Raw genomic sequence first — 22,558 nt, forward strand, 5'->3', positions numbered from 1 at the left:
CATTAAAGTATATTATGCTATAAAATGATGGTCTAACTCTTAATGAATATTAAATCACAGGAAAGTACTTTTTTTTTTTTTTTGAGTTTGACTGGCATGTCTTTATTTCACCATTTTTTAAAGGCAACTTTGGAAAGTACTTATTATCAAGCTGAGGTAAATAACAGCATTCAAAGACTACAACAGGATGTTGCTAAATACAAGCCACCTCTAAAGAAAAGGCACAGAATTTCTTTTTTTTTTTCCCAAGGCAGTCCTTATAGACTGAGGTAAGGGAATGAAAAAGAATACTGATGGGGAAACACAGTTTTTCCACAGCTCTGAGGTTTTTACACAAAGAGTGTCTCTTTATATTGGGTTATAATCCAACCTGTTTTACTTTCTAGCCCTTTGTTTCCCACATGTAACGTGGGGGAGATTGGACAAAAAAGGTCCAGAGCTTTTTTATTTCTAATGTGCGGGTCTTGGTTCTGGACAGAAGTTACAACGTGAACAGATTTAAGGGCCGTGTTCATGCATGGCAATGTGTTCCATTATATGGAGTATAAAGTAGTGAGGCAGGCCCGGAGGATGAGAGTGGAAAGAACAGCTATGTAATTTATTAAAATAAAGGAAACCTCAAGCCTCATCTTGTGATTTAAGAGGAAGTCAATCATGACCAGTTTGTGTTTAACTTATTATCTTGACCATAGCTTGGCTATATTTTAAATATAAAACTATTGTTGACAGATGAAGAAACAGAGTAGCTATTTTCAAAGGAACTGTTAATCTCCAAAAAATGATGTGCTGTTGTTATTGTTTTCAATAAAATCATGCTGCAACACAAATTATAGCACCTTAACAAAAAACCAGAGCTGAAACAACAGAAGGAAGTATGAACTCACAGATCTGGAGAAGTGAACAGAGGTTTGTTCACCATCAATGGTTCTCTGGTACTATAACATTTAATAGAATTACTTATTACACTATGTTCTCATGTCTTTACACTAACTGAAATCTGGCAGCTCTAATGGATAAGGAAAATAAATTTAAAATAAAAGTATGTTACCTGCTCTTGCATAATGTGAATTTAAATGAAAACAGCTTGAACTAGGATTATTTCTTCCAGAACAAGTAACCCCTCCCCTTCCAATACCCCATCCTAAAATAGAAGAACACCTATGGGTCACAACCACACATGTATTATTTTCTAAAAAAAAAAAAAGGTAACTTGGGCTCTGTCAAGGCTAAAAAATAGAAGTAGATTTTACTCCTGGCCAACAGCTCAAACCATCCATTAGGGTAAAATTGAAGACGTGAAGGTGCTTTTGGAATTAGTGTACAGGCAGACACACCCTGTTTACTCGAAAACCTAAGCCATAACAAGAGCTTCTACACTGATAGTCCCTGTACCAGAAGCCCCGGAAAATCTCCAGTGACAATTTATCTTCCATTGTCTTTTGTCCTTAAATGTAAATGGTAGATAATTGAGCTCAAATGGGGAAAAAAAAAAAAATCAGGAAATGAGCAGGCTGAATTTTTTTGGATTCTAAAGCTAAGGATATTATTGAAAACAAAGTAAACAGGGGCGCCTGGGTGGCTCAGTCGGTTGAGCGTCTGACTTCAGCTCAGGTCATGATCTCACGGTTCGTGAGTTTGAGCCCCACGTCAGGCTCTGTGCTGACAGCTCAGAGTCTGGAGCCTGCTTCAGATTCTGTGTCTCTCTCTCTCTGCCCCTCCCCCGCTTGCTTGCGCACACATGCTCTCTCTCTCAAAAATAAATAAACATTTAAAAAAAAATTTTTTTAAAGAATGCAAATGAGTTTTAAATGTCTTTAACATCTAGAGGTAAATGCGGCATCAACTTATTCTTTGGTACTTAGCGAAGAAAGCCAAGCTAGCAATGTAGCAGGAGTATAATCAGAAAAAGAATACATTCTTCTGCCATGCCACAGACAGGGCATAGACACAAATATGGCCTGGAAACAAAATTAATATGCCCACAGGTACACAACATGAATAGGGGCACATTGAGTCAGAGAGAAGGTAGTTGCCTTCACTAATGTCCTATGCACTCCCAGGAAACACAAATAAAGATAAATGCATGTAGCTCTCCCTTACCTCCAACATAGGCCTGGCACTATCGTGGACAGACAGAATATGTGTCACCTTGTTCTTGCTCAATTGCTCTGCATCTCTGGCATCTGTCGTAGAAGAAAGAACATGAGCATTTTATTCTTCTCTGCAAATGAATTAATCCTAAAGTTTAGCCAGGAAAAAATACAATATGACCTGCATATTTCTTTCTTGAAACTTCATAATTGGCCATACCCAATCTAGAATAATCTATATCTAGGAAAATTTAGGACTATTGCTTTAATGTATTTTGCAGATAACTAAATTTATTTGTGATTGGCAGATTTTTTTTGATACAAAGTGGTCACCTAAAACTTGAAATATATTTAGATTTATGTAGATTTATATTTATATTTAGAATCATGTAATCATGATTGTTGCTGTTTAAGGGAAGTGAAACTATGAGGTCATTTCATAGTTGCCATTTGTTAAATTGTAGACCCTCAGGTTAGTCTTATATGAAATATTAACTATAAAGTTGTTTAATATGTATTAATATTAAAAAATTACCTCTTAATAATTAATAATCTAAGTTACAATCAAATACAAAAGAGCCACTTGCTATGTAACATATAGGAATCTGCTAGGGATGACTTTACCCTGATGTTAAAGGCAGGGATGGGTTTAAATGCAGATAAGTCTGTGTTTTACACCTACAATTCACTTCAGGGCCAAAGTAAAAATGCAACATTTTCTGGAAATCTCAAACAGAATTGTCCATAAGTTACCAGTTGGTTATTAAATTATTTGCGTATGAAACTAGGGAAACACCAAATTACATTCTCTTCTAATGCTCCTGTCTAATACTGTACAAGAAAGACTGAATGAATATCCTCAAGTTGGAACCCTTCTGCTAACCTACAAAACGGGTCCACCAAGAAACAGCTCCCCCTATGCCCATGTCCTGATCTGGGACAAGCTTTTTTAAATGACACAGGGTAAAATGATAGAAAGTTAAAAAAGACTGAAAGTCAAATGTTTTTCATGTTTCTGGAAAATATTAATGATATGGGAAAATGCTTTGGATATAATGTTAAGCAGACTGTAAATGCAGGTACCAAACAATAAGTAGAATATGAGCTCAATTTATAAAAGCATAATAAAGACAAACACATATATGGAAAAATTGCTACAAGGAATTAGCTCTAATACTGATAATCTTGAAAAGATGGAATTACGTGTTTTAATATTTTTTTATATTTTTTTGGGTTTTTTTGGGGGTTTTTTTTGGTATACTCAACATAACTGGTTCTGAAAACTTAACATGTCTATGAACTATCTGGGGGGCTTGTTCGGGGCTCCAATTTAGTTCAAGGTCTATGGCAAGGCTGAGGAATCTGCAGTTTTAATAAGCCTTGATGATTATGTAGAGACTGAAACACTTTCATAAACATTTTGCACTTTCATAAACATGCACCACTTTATAAAGTCAGACAAGAAATCTTTAAAAGTAATACTAAAATGTTGGTTTTAAGGTTTTCTTCATCAATCAACCATCTCCAGTTTCAAATTCAGATTTACACAGCAGCCATCTACACCAAACATAGGGGGATTCAATTCCAAACACCATCCCCCACTCTGCCCCCAACTATCACAAGTTTTGGCATCAGTGAGTTTGAATTAAATAGGAACTAGAATCATTTAAGATCTCACTGGCAGTCAGCTTCCACATTCTCACCAACATGCAATTTTTCTAATCACCACCAGTATGTATGTTTTAGCCAAGTGGTAAAGCAAGATCAAGCTAGAGCTTTGGGTGCTCACAGAAGAGCCCAGACAAGGTGGGACAATACAGGGTGGGACAATACAGAGCAGCTGGTGGAGTGCTTCAAAGCAGCCTCCTGACACTCTAGGGCAGGATCTTCTGGATTCTGATTCTGCCCAGAATTTGAATTTTAAATATTTGTTTAAATATACTTTTTCCTTTTTTAAAAAATAGCTTTCCTTGACATAATTCACATGCTACAAATTCACCCTTTTAAAGTATATGATTCAATGGTTTTTAGTATATTCAGAGTTTTTGAACCATCACTGCAATCTAACTTTTTTTTAGACATTTTTTTAAAGATTATTTCTTTGTTTTGAGAGAGAGTGAATAAGAGCAGGGGAGGGGCAAAGAGGGAGAGAGAGAATCCCAAGCAGGCTCCTCACTGACGACATAGAGCCTGATGCAGGGCTCAAACTCATAAGCTGTGAGGTCATGACCTGAGCCCAAATCAAGAGTCGGACACTTAACCAACTAAGCCACCCAGATGCCTCTGCAATCTAACTTTAAAACATTTTCATTACCTCATAAATATACTTTTATAACACAAAATAAACAAAAAATGTGGTTTGGTAATAAAAATATGCTGTTTTGAATACAGAGAACCACTTGACACCACATATGAGACAACAGATTGTTGGGCTCTAAAGAAAGGAGAAGCAACTCTTAGACAATAATGTTCCTTTTGTTTTGTGCTCCTTTCTGTTTTATTAGAGTGCCGTCTGTACTGATACACCACTCTGGGATTACCTTATTCCATAAGCACATGCTCTAACTATTTGAGAGTACATAAAGTGCCTAACCAATACTTTTGGATGATGACATCGGAACTCTTACTCTTTAGGACTACAAATTATTGATGGTTCTGGATGACTACTTACAACCATAGGCACTGTGGTAACAAGCTGTGAATGCAGCTGTAAGACATGACCATGGGGTTATCAGCCCACTCACATGCATATGAAGTTTCACACCAGCTCTCCTTGGGCACAAAATCAAAAGAGTGGAACTTAGTCCTTTGCTGCTCAAACCAGAGTCTGTCAAGCAGCAACATGGCATCACCTGGGAACCTGCTGGAAGTGCAGACTCCCAGGCCCACTACCTAACTACATGATCAGAACATGCATCTGAATAAGAACCCCAGAAGACTGTGTGCCCTGTACATATGGAGCTTTGCAGGGCCTCCAGGGAGTGAGCTATGACTTGGTGCCAATGATGTCCCTTCCCCACTGTAGCATGCCATTTTAATGCCATTTCTAAGCCAGAAAACAACTCACAGCCACTTGCAATCACAAATGTAACATTATTAATGCAATAGCATTAATAATGCCAACTGGATGATTACAAGTTAGAATTCCCATGGAAAAAAATCTAGAAGAATATACACTGACCATGGTTACCCTGGGATGTAGAGTTTGGGGAAGTTTTCACTCTATTTAACATATTTCTATCACATTTGGATTTTTGAAGTTTTTATTTTATTTTGACTGATGAGCCTACATTACTTTTATAATCAGGAAAAGAAAACTTAAAAAACACACTACTCACAAAATTCAACATAAATTACATTAATAAGTAAAACAAATAGTCAATCCTTCATTGGTAAAACAGCTAACTATGTTCTTTTCCTCTCTCTCTCTCAACATCTCCCCTGACCCCTGGACTCTTGCCCACTCTTGCTACCTGCTTCTGTTTACCCCCCTGAGGCTTCATGTGGACTTCAGAAGAAGCAAATGTCATTTTTACATAGTGGGAGCACTGAAATAGAAACACCTACCTGATCTTTCTCCTTTGGTGTTGCACATTCCCTCAGCAGAAGATCCCATCTATCACTGGTAAGACCTTGCTAAGGGAACATGTGGATTCCTGAAAGATGCTGTCTTCAAAAGGTAAAGTGGCAGCCACATGCTTCCTTAAGGAAGGGGAATTAGTGCTCTAGATCTTATACTGATACAGAAGATGAACAGGGGTAACCAGTCCTAAGATGTGAAAAATGCCAGAGTGGCCATGGGAAATAAGCTAGTCCATCAAAGTCAAGCAGAATTGTCTCTAATTGTCTTTGATTTTATTTAAAAATTAACAAAAATATATTGGAAGAAGCACTAGAAAATAACACCATTATCACAAGCACTCTAGAGAAACAGATATTTGGCAGGAAAGAACTTCTTTGATAATGCCTTTCCAATACTCAGAGTACCTGCTACGCTGATTTGTGGACTTAAAAGCATGGCCATGCAGGATGAGTGAGCGAAGAGGAGAACAAAGGTCTCTGTTTTAGAAGGGCCCAATTCCCTCTGCTCTGACCCTGATCCCCAAGCCATGTTCTGAGTCATTTCCCAAACAACTTTTGCCTTCCAAGTTGAGATCTGCTCAGTGGTGGGTAAGTGATTCTGATCTGTTTTGTAGTTCTACTTCCCACTGTGAAATTTAATGAATTCTAGAGTTACAAATTATTGTATGTCACAATACCTTCTAGAGTTATAAATTAGCTGTTAGTGATTTCAACTTTTAAGTGGATACATTTCCAACCTGGGCTGAGGGCCAAAATGGGGCAGTTCCTACCTATTCCCTTCTTTACTAAATGTGGGCTGTAACATTTATTGGTGTTGACCTTGGGCAAGTTTTTCTATGCCTCACTTTTGTCACCTTTAAAGTGGGAAAATGGTTAGAGTACCACCTCAAAGGGCTGCTGGAAATACTAAATGATATGCTTAGAATAGTGTTTGGCTGACATGTAGTAAATGTCATCATTGCCATCATTATTATTATCATTAGGACCAGATTAAGTTTCAAGGCTGCAGTATGGGCTTCAATCTCCATTACCACTGAATGTTTCCAAATACATGCTTATTTCGAAGACATCTGAATTCCAGCTCTTGCTCTACCACCTGATGCTCATCACTCACCATCTGATTCTCTTAGGCTCAGTTAACAGCAGATTACCAAAGATCAGTGTTCACCAGGTCAGCCTTATCTGAACAACTGGGGAACTACCACTGGGAACCATGGCCATTCTCACTGGCAGATGCAGAAGAACAAAGGCTCTGAGACCTCAAGCATGTCTTTATGTACATAACCAGCACACACATAAGGTGTGAGCTTATTTCCCACATTTCTAGAAGTTTGTGGACACCTTCAAACAAGGACATGTCCTCTGTCAGTTCACATCCACTTTGGGATCTGCCAAATTGTGAAGCGGCAGATAACCCTAGCCTCTTGTCCTGGAGCTCCTCGTCAAGCTTCCACTCCTGCCTTCCCTCTTAGCTTCTAGGCAGAGCCAGCTTTCAGCTAAGACACCTCAACTGAGAGAACCTCATCAAAGACCAGACTCCAGAAGCTGGGTTGGTTTGTGGGTTTTTCTCTAGGTAGAAAAATCACCAGGTGTTGGAAAACCATTTGTGATTCATTGCAAAGTTAAAAAAGAAAAAGGAGGAAGTTTCTGGGTGACATGTAAAGGATCACACTGGAAGGAAGGAAGGAAGGAAGGAAGGAAGGAAGGAAGGAAGGAAAGGAAAGGAAGAGAAGAGAGGCAAAAGAGATGGGGGAGTGAAGGAGGGGAGGAAGGAGCCAGGACAGGAGACCATTCAATGATTGGATTGAAGAGACCACAGCCATTAGAACCAAGACCTGAATAGCAGTGCCAATCCATGCTGTAAAACAATGAAGATCTCTCAGAAAGGCAAAAAAAAAAAAAAAAAAAAAAAAAAAAAAAAAAAATTCCATTAATTTTTCTTTATACATTTTTGTATTGGTTGTTGTGTTACAGTAGGCATGTGTTATTTGTAGTTTAAAAAGAGAAGAAAACGACAAATGAGACATCATGCTAAAGCACCTATGACAGCTGGATTCACTTTCCAGGAGCAGTCATGATCCTTTCACCTTGGTCTTCCACCCTTACTAGCTAACAATGATCAATGCCTACTGTGCACCTACCATGGCATGGGTGCTGTATGAGCTCTATCTCCTTTCCACAACATCCTGAAATAAGTGTGTGGTTCCTATTCCACAGATAGAGAGGGCAAGAACAGCCTGACACTTGCTGACCAGTTATGTGCCAGACACTGAATGGAGTGTATCAGCTGCACTGTCTAGTTCATCCTTATCACAGCCCCCTTGGTGTCCAGGCTGTGTAATGTGTCTTAGGGTAACATCTGGCTCGTGTGTGGTGGGGGGTAACCAGATTCCAAGGCAGACTGCCTCACTGCTTCTCTCCATGGTAGGACCTGCTCCCCTGTTCTGTACTTGCTCCTCTTGACTTTGAACCACTGAGGACCAAAATGTACATTCACGTCAGACTCCCAGCACAGTGGCACTTGCAAAATGTTTATGAAATTAATGAATTAATTCACAGGCAACTGTATGGAGAGCAACACTTCCTTCCAGCCTCTTGTCCATTCACTGTATCATTATTCCTTTGTTTTAGATAAGCCTTACACTTGGTAAGTGTTAAATAAATGTTTGGTGAATTAATGAGTGAATAAAAAACGGCCACATACTAATGTCAGAATAAATGAAGACAATGAAAAAATATCAACCATCTGAACAGGAGAGGTATGGGCTGGTGTAGACATCTCTAATGGGTAAAACCCACAGCAAGAATCCAGGAACTGTGAGGGATTCCCATGACACTGAATACTTAGAAAATAGGTATAGATTTTAGTACAAAGAGCTTAAATTTTTTTAATGTTTATTTATTTTTGACACAGACAGAGCGTGCGCGTGAGCGTGAATGGGGGAGGGGCAGAGAGAGAGGGAGACAGAATCTGAAGCAGGGTCCAGGCTCCAAGCTGTCAGTGCAGAGCCCGAGGTGGGGCCCAAACTCAGGCACCATGAGATCATGATCTGAGCCGAAGTCTTATGCTCAAACGACTGAGCCACCCAGGCACCCCATAGTACAAAGAGTTTTAAATGTTCCCTGTAATTATGCGCCCATGACCTTCTAGAAGAAAGTAACCTACTATGAATAAGGATAAAAATATCATAAACTGTTGGCAGACATACTTAATTGGGTTGGTATTCATTACAATTTGTAATTTGTAAACACTTTCACATAGCAATTCTACTTCTAAGAATTTATCCTAAACTCTGTTCTCAAACACAAAGACATTCCCCTCTCTTCATGAAAGTAGTTAATAACTCCCTAAGTAACCCCAAAAGATAGTTGCTTCTTAATGTATTCCAGTACTACCGCCTACCTACCACAAAGTACTTGCTGCTTTTTCAGAACTACAAAGCTTACTAATTTAGGAACTCCAGTACTATTTTTAAAATGTTCTAGTAGCAATTAGCAGCTGTCAGCTCCCTATGCTCAATTCTCTTTGAGGGCAATTAACAGCACTAGGAGCCAAAAGGGGTGGTTGGCAGGAGAAGAGAAGGAAATAAACATTATGCAGAGAATTAAAAAAGAGCAGCATTATGCATTTTCTCATTCAATGTGGTTTCTCCTGAGGCATTTTTATTAATCAGTGGGTACAGAACCTAAAATTTTCTGGGTTGTCCTTATGTGTGTTTTATTGGTTTCTCATATACCACTTTAGCAAGATTTACTTTACAGAGGTAAGTCTTTTTTGATGGTTTTGGTGAGTAAATATAGCATGCTATAGCATTTTTTTTTACTAGTGCAGAATTGTTTGGGGGGAGAAAACCTGATACAGATTCACAGGGAAATAGATATACAGTAATGGGATCTCACAGTTAAGTGATTTGTGGATATAGTCATCATATGGCTATGAAAGATAGGTGTTCCTTTATGCATATTTTCAGTAATTATCTTAATGGTTAATTTCCTATGACATTAAAGTAATTTAAAATATATTGGGGAAAAAAAAGATTGTTTTAACAGTCATTTTGAACTTGAACCCAAATTTAAGCAACAACTTCAAAGCAGACAGGAATGTATTCTGGTTTGCTCCAGGGGGGAGGAACTTCAGAGCCCTCTGAGGAGATTAGGCTCTCTCCAACAGGCAGGCTTGTTTTTGCAAGTTTCCTAGGTCTACTCCATTCTATTAAGTATATATATCTCCAGTGGTAAGGAACCAGTGTCTTCACTTAAACACACTCAGAACATCACATGGAAGGGGAACTAGGCCCCTCCCTGGAAACTAACAAAAGCCTGTTCACCCTTCTACTGCTAAAGAGCATTTTGAGACAGATGAACTAAAAATAAAAAAAGTCAGTAGCTAACAGTGAATCAATACACATAGAACAAGATGCAGAGAAATATGTAAGAAGAAAAGTCAACACAAGAAGAGGATAATCTACCAGAGATAAAATTACCACTTATTTTTCCCAGGTTTCTGAAAATGTATTAACAATAACCAGAAAACAAAAGTGATAAAAGATTATAGATAAGTTACATGGCTGCTAAATGTGCCTTTTAGCCATCTTCTTTTGATAATAATGTTCCAGCAAGCATGCAGAATTAAAATGAAGATCAAAGGTAAGCTGGAACCTATGTGGCCCCATACCACTCTGTCAGCCATTGGTTAAGGGGTTGAGCACAAGTATGAGGTCCCAGCAAGGGGCCTGGACAAAAGTGGTGGCTATGTCCAGATCAGATTTTGTATAAACTGAGTCGACACCTTGACTCAATCATGCTTGAGAAGCTTCAAGCTGATCTTTTAAGAAATAAGCTCACCTTTGGTGGAAGCAGCCCAAAATGTTCATCAATAGATGAAAGGTAATATATATATATATATATATATATATATATATATATATATATATACAGACATATACATACACACATATATACATATATGTATACATACATACGTACATATATGTATAGATAAAAAATATATACATATGTATACATATATATATTTAAGGCTATATATGTATATGTAGCCTTAAAGAGGAAATAAATTCTGACACATATTACCATATGAATCAACATTATGATCAGTGAAATAAACCAGACACAAAAGGACAAACACTGCAAACACTAAAGCAGTACAATTCAAAGAGACAAAAAGTAGAATGGTGGTTTCTACGGGGCTGAGGGTGGGGGAAATAGTGCCTAATGGGCACAGAGTTTCAGTTTGGGAAGATGAAAAGAGTTCTGGAGACGGATGGTTGCAGAGCAATATGAATGTACTTAATGTCACCTGAAGTCTATACTTAAAAATGGTATAAACGGCACATTTTATATTATGTGTATGTTACCACAATAATAAAAGATAACTCACCTTTGAAGTTGCCAATGTATAGGCCAGGCAGGATCTAGGAGAGAGACACAGATCAAATGTGAGTGTTACAGACTTGAAGCACACAGAGGCTGGGCCCTCACCATAGCAGTGGGAGCACAGCCCAGGCCTGTTGCCTCCCATGCCCACTTCCCGGCACCTTCCTATATGGACAGCACAGATGACTGGGCATCCTTGTTTCCAGGGCTCTGGCCCTGCCCACAGCCACTAGAAAGCCTGCTCAAATAGCTTGTGAATAGCTGCATGGTGGTACCCATCAGCTCATGGGACTTTAAAGACCAAGATCCCCCCACAGATCCTCACAGAGAGCCACATGTTCTCCCTCACTTAAGCCCTGCAATGCTCCTTAGCATTCTGAGTACAGCCCCAAACCAAAGGGGCCCAAGTCCAAGCCATCTACCACTCCTCCCTACCCTTCCCCCTCTACTCCTCCTTTTCTCATAACACCGTAAATACCCCCCCCCCCCAACTTATCTCATAGCTCCAGAAAACCTCCCTTTGCTGAGATCTTGGTGCATGCTCTTTCCAAGTCTGGAAGCTATACTCCTACTCTCCTCATCCCTCAGGTCTCAGCTCTGACTCACACCCTGGGGAGGCCTTTCCTGAGTCCAGAGTCTGGGGTAGGCCCCAGTTTCAGCACCCACAGTCCTTGGTATTCCCCTTATAGTGATGATGTCACAGGGGTATTGCTAGGTGAAGGTCTGTTTCCTCTGCTAGGCTAGAAAGCTCTTTGGACAGCAAACACATCCTCTCACTCACTGCTGTATATCCAGCTCCTGGCCCAGGGCTTGGTTCGTGATTACTATTCAATAAAGAATTACTAAATGAATGAATCAACTGTGCATTTAGAAATGCACAGGTTAGGGGCGCCTGGGTGGCTCAGTCGGTTAAGCGGCCGACTTCGGCTCAGGTCACGATCTCGCGGTCCGTGAGTTCGAGCCCCGCGTCGGGCTCTGTGCTGACAGCTCAGAGCCTGGAGCCTGTTTCAGATTCTGTGTCTCCCTCTCTCTCTGCCCCTCCCCTGTTCATGCTCTGTCTCTCTCTGTCTCAAAAATAAATAAACGTTAAAAAGAAAAAATTTAAAAAAAAAAAAAAAAAGAAATGCACAGGTTAATAAAAGCATATGTTTGCTCCAAAATGTCTACTTCTCCTAAGGCAGTGGTTCTCAAACAAGACAATCCATCAGAATCACCAGAAGGTGTTAAAAATTCAGATTTATGAACAAGCCCCAGCCCCAGCTGCCATATAGAATGATTCAGTAAATCTGAGATAAGAACCAGGGCAGGGTTTTTCACACGCAACTCCCCACTTTGCAAAATACAAAGCTAATTCTTATCTGGCATTACTTTGTATAAAGAGTTCGAAATCCAAATACAGACACTGCTTTTGGAAGCTGACATGATTTTCAAATGCATACAGAATACTGGCCACTGCAGACCCTTGGTGCCCTGGTGACACCCTCCTGTCAGTACTACCACCCCACACCCTAGCTCCATTTGCTCCACCATCCCTCAGCTCCATTTGCTTCACACTCCCTATTTTTATCCACTCCCACCAAGAAAGCTGAAAGCAGCATGTGGTAATATTCTTCACATGCCTGGATTTCTTTGAGCATCTTCCTGACAACCAGTTACCTTGCTAAAAATTGATAGCATCTGTGCAAGTCACTGCAGGCAGAAGGTACTGTGTCACTGTCAAGGCAGCCTGCTGGAACACAGCAATACAGGTCTAGGGTTAGCTTCTGTGCCGGGGTACAGAGGTTGCCAAGCTGAGGGGCCACAGAACATAGCGACCAAATAGGGATACTTGTGAGAAGGAAAAAAGAATTTATTACTATAGCTGACCCTTGAACAATGAAGATATTGGGCATCAACCCCATCCACAAAGTTGAAAATCCATGAATAACTTTTGACTTATCCAAAACTTAACTATTAATTTAGCCTACTTTTGACTGGGAGCCTGACCAATAGCCTATAAATGCATATTTTGCATGTTATACGTATATTAAACTGTATTCTTACAATAAAGTAAGCTAAAGGAAAGAAAATGTTGAGAAAATAATAAAGAAGAGGAAATACATTTACAGTACTGTAAAAAAAAAAAATCCTTGTACAAGTTGACCCTTGTATTTCAAACTTGTGTTGTTCAAGGATTAACAGTACTCCAGGACAATAGGCAAGACCCAGAAGTGAGCAGGGCATGGGGATGTGTGATCACCATGGCTAACTGAGTTTGGAGAGTTCCCTTGGGGACTGAGAGGTCAGTTATATTCATGACTGAAGTCGCAGCACTGAGGCAAGCCAGGTTAGATCTGTAACCAGGAACATGTGAAACAGTATCTCAGGGGAAAACACCAGCATCCATTGCCAAGGAGCTAAAACATTTGACAGGTCTTTCTTGAAACATAATCAGTCTTTGGGATTCTCCTGGGAGGAAGGGTGGAGAAAATACTGCATTATTCCTATTTTAAAATATAAGAACAATACAAGTTCATCTTAGAGATAGATCAAACTGATAGTCTCTGGCAGCTCTTGGCTGCATAGAGCTTTTTCATATGCAATCTCCTGTTGTACAGGGTCTCTCCTATCTTTATTAGGAGGAAACATTAGATACTAAAGGGTATAATCGTCACATGGCTCTCTTGGCTGATAGTAACAATGACTTCCTCCTTGACCAAATTTCAGTTAGGCTCCTTTGAGCCTTCCTCTTGACTAGGCCTCATCTGTGGCCTGCCAGTTTTGGCAAAGAATCCTGCTAAGCCTGTTTAGTAAGAATCCTCCCACTCTTGATATCCAGTCAAGCTCATTTCATACCTTTTATACTTAATCAAGTTCTTTTCAGTAATTTTCCATCCTTCCCTCAACTTGCCTGTTGGCTAGAAATCCCCACTTTTTCCTGTTGTATTGGGAGTTGAGTTCTGTCACCTGCAATAGTACCTCCCCCTATTTCAATAGCGTCAAATAAGGTCTTCTTTACCACTTTTAATAAGTGTCAGAATAATTTTTCTTTTATAACATTGACCACAAATGGCTCCAGATTCATAAAATGGACAATTATAATGAACTATAATGTAAGCATGTGTATTTGCCAAAAATCACAGAACATATAACAGTAGATGAATGTTTACTGATTTCTGGTCACATGTGGGCAGCATGCTTGGCACTCAGGATATAGGGGTGATGGAGAGAGACATGGTCCTGCCAAAGGCCTACTTCCCTTGTGGAACTCCTTGCCTAGGGAAAGAGGAGGTGACTTGACCACTCTGGGATCGCCAAAGATTTCCAGGAGGCAGCAACACTTAGGAGACCTGCAGCTCAAGGGTAGTGGGCCAGGAGAGAGGGAAGGACAGGCAGGGGAGCAACAGAAACTGCCAGTAGAGAGAAAGAAGGCCAATATCTACCAGGAGAGAACATGAGGGAGGCAGAGACAGAGAAGGCAGAACAGGAGGCTGTGGTCCAGATTGTGGACCAGGCTGCATGCAGCAGACACAGACAGCCATGGAAAGCTTTCTGGGCTCTAGATTAAGTACCACTAAAATGATTAAGATGTGTGTAGCCATTAGCAATATCTTTTCATATATTTTTATTTAACATATCTTGGAAATGTCATGATAAAAATACAGGAAAGGTAAAGTTGTATATGTAGTCAATGTATTCATTATCATGTTCACCTCTGTAAAGGGAACACGGGGGGCTGTGGGGAGGGTCCAGGTAGGGCCACTTTGTATTGCTGTTTGCACTTTTCTATATGGTTTAGATGGTCTAACTTCATGCGAACATTACTTCAATTTACTTTTCTTTTTAAGTGTATTTATTTTGAGAGAGAGTGAGAGAGAGAGAGAGTGCACATAAGCATGTGCAGAGGAGGAGCAGAGAGAGAGGCAGAGAATCCCAAGCAGGCTCTGTGCTAACAGCACAACCCAAACATGGGGTTCCATCCCATGAAACATGAGATCACAACCTGAGCCGAAATCAAGAGTTGGACACTTAACTGACTGAGCCACCCAGGTGCCCCTACTTTTTTAAGTCAAGAGGGGTTATTTGGGGAAAAGATTATGGCCCAGTTTTTCTTTTCTTTTTTGTACTTCTACTACTTTCTCTTTTAAAATAAATATGTTTCATATTATTCTTTAAATAAAATAAAGCAAGAACTTGAGATCACCTCTCTTCCTTGCTCTAAGAGCCATGGTTTTATGATTGCTTTTTTTTAAGTTTATTTATTTATTTTGAGAGAGAGAGCACAATCAGGAGAGGGCAGAGAAAGAATCCCAAGCTGGCTCTGCACTGTCAGCACAGAGCCCAATGTGGAGCTCGAACCCACAAACTGCAAGATCACGCTCTGAGCCGAAATCAAGAGTCAGATTCTTAACTGACTGGGCCACCCAGGTGCCCCAGTTTTATGATTCCTAAATCCATCCTTTAGAAGCCAACGCCAGTCTGGCTTCCACTCCCTGCAAGGCTATCTAAAACCAAACATTATCTTCCCACCCACATTATCAATTCAAGTCTCCTGATGATGTCACCTTCTCCCAGTCACCCAGAGTGAAAACCTGGAGGCTACTCCCACCACAGTACCTCCCTCTCTCTTCCTTAGTGCCTCTCTCTCCCCAGTGAGTTACAAATTCCCAGAACAGTCCTGGCTCCTTGGCCCAAAGCCACCACCCCAGATTAGAGCCTCAGTTCATATATGGGCTAGAGTAGTATCCATTGAACTAACTTCTCTGTCCCATCAAATTAATTTTTAAATGTCATATTCTCACTGGGTCATTTTCTAGATGTTTCATAGCAAACCCTTTATTTTCTAGAAAAAAGAGAGTCAAAACTGAATTTTATTTTTATTTTTTAAAATATGTTTATTTGATTATAGTTGATACACACTGTAACATTAGTTTCATGTGTATAAAATAGTGATTTGGCAATTCTATACATTATACTACACTCACAAGTGTAACTAACATCTGTCACCACATGACACCATTACAATACCCTTGACTATACTGCCTATGCTGTACCTTTCATCCCCATGACTTACACATTCCATAACTGGAAACCTGTACTCCCCACACCCCTTCACCCATTTTTGCCCATCCCCCTCCCCACCGCCTCCCCTCTGACATCCACCAGTGTTTTCTCTGTATTTATAGGTGTGATTCTGCTTTTCGTTTGCTTATTCACTTGTTTTGCTTTTTAGATTCCACATATAAGTGAAATCGTATGGTATTTGCCTTTCTCTGACTTATTTTAATTGGCAAAATACCCTCTAAGTCCATCCATGCTGTTGCAAATGGCAAGATCTTGTTCCTTTTTATGGCTGAGTAATATTCCATGAGATAGATAGATAGATCTCACATCATTTTTATCCACTTGTCTATTATGACTCTTGGGTTGCTTCCATATCTTGGCTACTGTGACTAATACTTCAGTAAACATAGGAGTGCATATATCTTTTCAAATTAGTGTCTTCATTTTCTTTGGGTAAATACCCAATAGTAGAATTCTTGGCTCATGTGGTATTTCTATTCCAAAACTGAATTTTAACTGAAAATTTCAACTTGGCTTCCACAGGATGGTTCCAACTTACCCCTGAAGGATTTTCCCTATTTCTCTCTAACATGCAGCCAAGTCAAGTAACCCCTATTTTCCTATTACCCCTTACTGGTCCTACCTTGCAATGTCACATTTCTTTGTTCTCAATATTCTCTTTAAACAGAGAAATAGGGGCGCCTGGGTGGCTCGGTCAGTTGGGCGTCCGACTTCGGCTCAGGTCATGATCTCACGGTCCGTGAGTTCGAGCCCCGCGTCGGGCTCTGGGCTGACCGCTCAGAGCCTGGAGCCTGTTTCGGATTCTGTGTCTCCCTCTCTCTATGACCCTCCCCGTTCATGCTCTGTCTCTCTCTGTCTCAAAAATAAATAAACGTTAAAAAAATTGTAAACATAAACAGAGAAATAGTCCCCACTATTTGGGGTCCCTCATCCCCCTTGGCTATACTAAAAAAATTATAAACACTCTAATGGACAATTATTTTATTTTATTGGTTTCTTAGCCACGGAAGCCCTTTCTTATGTTTGAGGAATCCCCCCGACCACCCACTTTAGAGTGGTGGGAAGCACAGCCTAGCTTTTACTACAGAAGCTGCAAATACCCAGATATCTACTTTCATTTGTCTTTGCTGCTGTGACATGGAAATGTGACCTAAGTGCAAGAGGTCTCCACAGCTGCTCCAGACTGGAAACCAGAGATAACCCAGAGCATTCTCTCCTACACTAGGGGCAGCAGGGCTGGTGGCACATCTGGAGCCTAACAATAGCAGCAGCAGTATCTTTGGGTAGCCCCAGAAATGCTCTCCCCAGACAAGTTCTAGGATCTGCTTCTGGCAGGGTAGCCTTAATTTGGTTCTCCAGCCTTCCTGGCCATCCTACCTATTATACCCAAAGCAACCACATTTGGCTTTTGTTGCTTACAACCACAGCCCCTGATGTAGGCCTTTCAACCCAGACAAAATACACAAATGCAAATGAGCTGCACAGACCTTCAGGCAAGTCACAGACTAGCAAAGTCCTATCCACCCTGTAAACAGCAGCACCATTGGCACTCCCAGAATCAGTTAGAGATCACTCTGACAAGAGATTCCTCCCTTCTCTGGACTCTATTAGCACCCCATTAAACACTTACTTCTACTCCTTAATAGCTCCCCAATTTATTTGCCTCTTGAAACTTCTGTTTACTACATTTGTTCAACTTCCTCTAGCTTATTGTAACAGCCGCCTAAAGATCTCCCTACCTCTGGACTTGTCCCTCAAAAGGAATCCTCAAACTCCCCTCTAAGGTGCAAAGTTGAGTATGTAACTCTTCAGATTAAAACCTTCTCAGGGTTCCAAGTATCTATCACCATGAAGCCTAAATCTGGCACTTCAAGAGAGACCTTCACGAACTCAGGTTGCTATGTCTTCAGCCACAGCCCCATGCCTGCTTTTTACCCAAACTTCCCCATAGCTTTGTGACCACACAAAGATGCAGAGCGGGACCCCCAATTCCAGCATCCAGGTTTTAAGGGAAACAGCCCAATTTTCAACTGTTATCAACTACATAAAAAAAAAAAAAAAAACACCTTAAATATTGGGAGGGAGAAGCACAGGGGCCAGTGTTGGAGGAGAGTGGCATCCCTTTGGGATGCCAGAGCAGAGTGCTGGCAGAGGAAGGCTTAAATTTACCAAAATCAAACAGCCAATTTACTAAAAATAATTTAAGATGCACTTTTTTTGCATGCATTTAAACTTTTATGATTTAATTTTTTCAAGTTTTTAAATTTCAGTTAACAGGGGCGCCTGGGTGGCGCAGTCGGTTAAGCGTCGGACTTCAGCCGGGTCACGATCTCGCGGTCCGTGAGTTCGAGCCCCGCGTCAGGCTCTGGGCTGATGGCTCGGAGCCTGGAGCCTGTTTCCGATTCTGTGTCTCCCTCTCTCTCTGCCCCTCCCCCGTTCATGCTCTGTCTCTCTCTGTCCCAAAAATAAATAAAAAACGTTGAAAAAAAAAAAAACTTTAAATTTCAGTTAACATACAGCATAATATTAGTTTCAGGTGTAGAATTTAGTGATTCATCACTTATATACAACTCCTGGTGCTCATCACAATAAGTGCTCTCCTTAATATCCATCACCTGTTTAACCCATCCCCCTGCCCACCTCCTTTCCAGCAATCCTCAGTTTGTTCACTAGAGTTAAGAGTCCGTTTGCTGGTCTGCCTCCTTTCCCACCCCCCTCCATGTTCATCTGTTTTGTTTCTTAAATTCCACATATGCAAAGAGGTGACAGAGCTATTTCAGTCAACTTTTAACTCCATTTTCAAGACCAGGAGAGTAAACTAGTGTTTCAAGGGCTGTAAATAGAAAGTGAATAGCTCTGGGGCGCCTGGGTGGCTCAGTCGGTTGAGCGCCGACTTCGGCTCAAGTCACGATCTCGCGGTCCGTGAGATCGAGCCCCGCATCGGGCCCCTGTGCTGACAGCTCAGAGCCCGGAGCCTGTTTCAGATTCTGTGTCTCCCTCTCTCTGACCCTCCCCCATTCATGCTCTGTCTCTCTCTGTCTCAAAAATAAATAAACGTTAAATAAAAAAAAAAATTTAAAAAAAGAAAAAAAAGAAGAAAGTGAATAGCTCAATCCCAGTTTCTTTAGTTTCTTCCATATAGAATTACACAAGATAAAGGAAGGCTACACGACTGGCCATTGGCAGAAAGAGAAATTACAGTTTTGTTTTCAAGAAAAATAAAAACCCCATGAATATTTAAACTTTTACTCCAGTCAGCTTCGTAATTCAAACTTGAAACTCAAAACATTTGACCCATCCACTTGTTGCTGGTAATCCTTAAGTACAGAGAAAGAGAAAAATGAAATACAATCATTTTCCAGCATAAAGATGACTTGTAGAGGAGATCATGGAGGAGCAGAATGTTCATCTGGGACAAAGTGGCTGATCAATCAGTCAATTCATGAAGTCTGAGCTCAAGCCAGAAGCAAGAACGCAAAGCACATGAAAATCATTACCACCTGGAAGGAAAGAAAAGCATAGACCAAGGAAAGAAGTGTGTATATGCATTTGGGAATGTTCTATGACTCTAAAATAAGAACCAGATTGGTCCTAATCATTTTTGGGCCTTCTGGAAAATAATTGTTCTTTCCCTCTGCTGAGAATGGTCTTCCTCCATTGTTCACCTGGGTGGCTCCTTGTCATTTAGATACTCCATGAGATGACAGTTCCTGAGATGGTCAGCTTTCCTGACCACTAAACTCCCTGACACCCTTCATCACACCACTCTGTTATTTTCTTCATCTTATTTATCAGAACTTAAAATTATTTTATTATTTGCTTGCTTTTTTGATTGACCCTGAAGGAGGTCTCTATTGTGTTCCCTACTCTGTCTCAAAAGCCTGCCACAGAGTCTGGCACATGAAGAGATAATAAAAGGTGATGGAGCATAGCATGAACTGCAAGAGAAGATGCTCTCTGGCACTACACTAGTCAAAAAAGATTCTTGTTTTCTGATAAAAGACTGTATGCAAATAGAAAATGAAGGCAGACTCTTGAAGAAATACTTTGAGACCATGCTAAATATTTTCCATGGTTAATGGATCCTCTTCATCAATATTGTTCACACCCACACTATACTAACACTGGCCATACAGAAATACATAAAACCAAATCCTTAGCCACAAAAAAAGCACTTATGAACAAAAGAATTCTACTTCTAAGGCAGTAAATATTTTGAGTTTATTTTTTAAACATTTCTCTTAGTGTTTCAGGATGCCATGGAGTCTAAGAACATCACCCAAACAGATTTAAGAGATAAAATTCCCGATCAGGCAGCAGTACAAGGTTGTGGGGGGTAGGAGAATCTTAATTCTTCCCAAGTCAGAAATTTCTGGGTTTCAAAGAATCTGGTGGACTCTCAGAAGGGTTAAATTTCACACACTTTCTTAATGCCATTTGGCCATGGACTTAACCAGTTTGCATTTACAAAAGGAAGAAACTGAGAATACTCTCGTATGCACTTAGAACATTGCCTTAAGCATCTTTCCTTCAATACAAAATAAAAATATAATGTTGAAAAGAAAAAATATCCAGAAGGTAGTACAGAGGACCAAAGACAGAGATTACCAGCATAGAGCAGTTTTTATCTGTACAGCTGTGTACATGGTATATTCACCTCCTGCAGAAGTACTCCTCTTGTAAGCTGCCTGGGGCCAGGTGGCAGGGTCTTCTTGTCTTTGACAAGAAGCCCAGTACAGGCTCTAGCACAGTGCTTTGACAATAGCAGGTGTTCAATAATATAATATGATAAACAGGGGGATGAACAGATGAATAAATTATGAAGGTGGCCAAGTCAGGTGCTGTCACATGGAAACAGTGGCATTCATAGCACAAGGATGTCTAACCTTCCAGCCCCTTACTATACAAAAACAGAGCTTCTCAACTTTTAAGGCCCTATTACACCTTTTGATAACAATCTAGTCCTAAGTCACACACACCTTCTCCTCTGAGTGGAGAAGCCTAGGCCAGTGGCTCTCAATGGGGGATGATTTTGCCCTCCAGGAGACACCTGGAAATACCTGAAGACATTTTTGGTTGTCACAATGGGGGAAGGGGGCAACTGGCACCAAGTGGGTAGAGGCCTGGAATGTTGGTAAACCTCCTACAATGCATAGGACAGCCCCCACAACAAAAATTGATCCTGTCCAAAATGTTAATAGTGTAGAAGTTGAGGAACCCTGCCATATGCTTAAGGAGGCATATTCATGTCTTTGATCTTTTCCCCTTGAACTAAACTCCTTTCTCAACTATATTCCCTTATCCTCCTAAGCAGAACACAGCTATCCTAAACCAATGTTATCACTATAACAATTAATGGGACAAATCTAAGAACACTGATAGCAGTGCATATTTGTACTTTACAGTTTGCAGGAATGTCTTCTAATAAATTCTCATTTGCTTCTCTCAAGAATCTTGGTAGTATCTGGAGGAGGTATCATCATATTTGTTTTAGAGCAAAGAAAACTAGATAAGCTAACCACCGTCTCTATGAATTGAAGGAGGTAAAAAAATTGAAGCTCAGAAACAGTAAGTGACTTGTTCAAGATCACACTCATGAAGCAGCAGAGTGGTAGAGATACCCCAAATCAGGCTTTGTGATAGCCCTACCCCTCTGTCTTTTACCACGGTGGTGGCCCAATGGAAATACAATGTGAGCCACACATGTTATTTAAAATTTTCTAGTAGTCACATAAAATGTAAAAAGCAGCAGATGAAATCAATTTTAAAAATATATTTTACTTAACTGAAATATATTCAGAATATATTCAGAATATATATTCATAATATTTATAATACACAACATACAAACTTATTTCTGTAACCAATATGTAAAATTATTCATAGAATGGTTTACAATTTTTGTACTGTCTGGTGTGTATTTTAAACTTAAATCACATCTCATTTGCAGTTAGCCACATTTTATTTTTTAAAATCTTTTAAAAATATATTTATCTATTTATTTTGAGAGAGAGAGAGAGAGAGAGAGAGAGAGAAAGAGAGAGTGCATGCATGCAAGCTGGAGGAGGGACAGAGAAAGAGGGAGACAGAGGATCCAAGCAGGCTCTGTGCTGAGAGCAAAGCAAAAGAAAACTTAGGAACTAAACAATGTAGATTTTCTTACGACTGCTCCAAGAATAGCAGTTTTTACTTATATTCCATGTCCTCATGGAAGATGTTCTCATCAATACTTTCCTGTCTCTTGTGTGGTAAACATCATGTCTCAGTTAGGTGGACAGAGCATATAACACAGGCAATTTAAGGGAATGAGGCTTCTGTGTTCTGGCCAGTTAAAGATGTGAGGATGTAGAGAAAGAGAACACAGCATTTGTGATCTATTAGTTTTGAGCCTCATGTCATGTGCCTCTAGCATAAAAAGTCTAACCCTG

At 40.1% G+C, this 22,558-nt stretch overlaps 1 protein-coding gene across 7 annotated transcripts in view; it reads right to left on the reverse strand.

Annotated features, from left to right (window-relative positions):
• The window catches only part of DUSP22 (dual specificity phosphatase 22), a 63,891-nt gene that overhangs the window by 37,280 nt on the left and 4,053 nt on the right, over nt 1-22,558 (reverse strand). For 5 of the 7 annotated variants that reach the window (XM_042938108.1, XM_042938107.1, XM_042938102.1 and 2 more), the window contains exons 2-3: nt 11,071-11,104; nt 2,101-2,183 (exon numbers count right to left, since the gene is read on the reverse strand). In XM_042938108.1, the coding sequence (XP_042794042.1) occupies nt 2,101-2,109 (9 nt within the window). In that variant the 5' untranslated portion in view covers nt 2,110-2,183; nt 11,071-11,104. Of the gene's footprint in view, nt 1-2,100; nt 2,184-11,070; nt 11,105-12,722; nt 12,796-22,558 lie in introns of all 7 variants that reach the window. The other 2 variants (XM_042938104.1, XM_042938103.1) reach the window with 2 other exon arrangements.

Source organism: Panthera leo, chromosome B2 (genome assembly GCF_018350215.1).
Source record: "Panthera leo isolate Ple1 chromosome B2, P.leo_Ple1_pat1.1, whole genome shotgun sequence".
NCBI lineage: Eukaryota > Metazoa > Chordata > Mammalia > Carnivora > Felidae > Panthera > Panthera leo.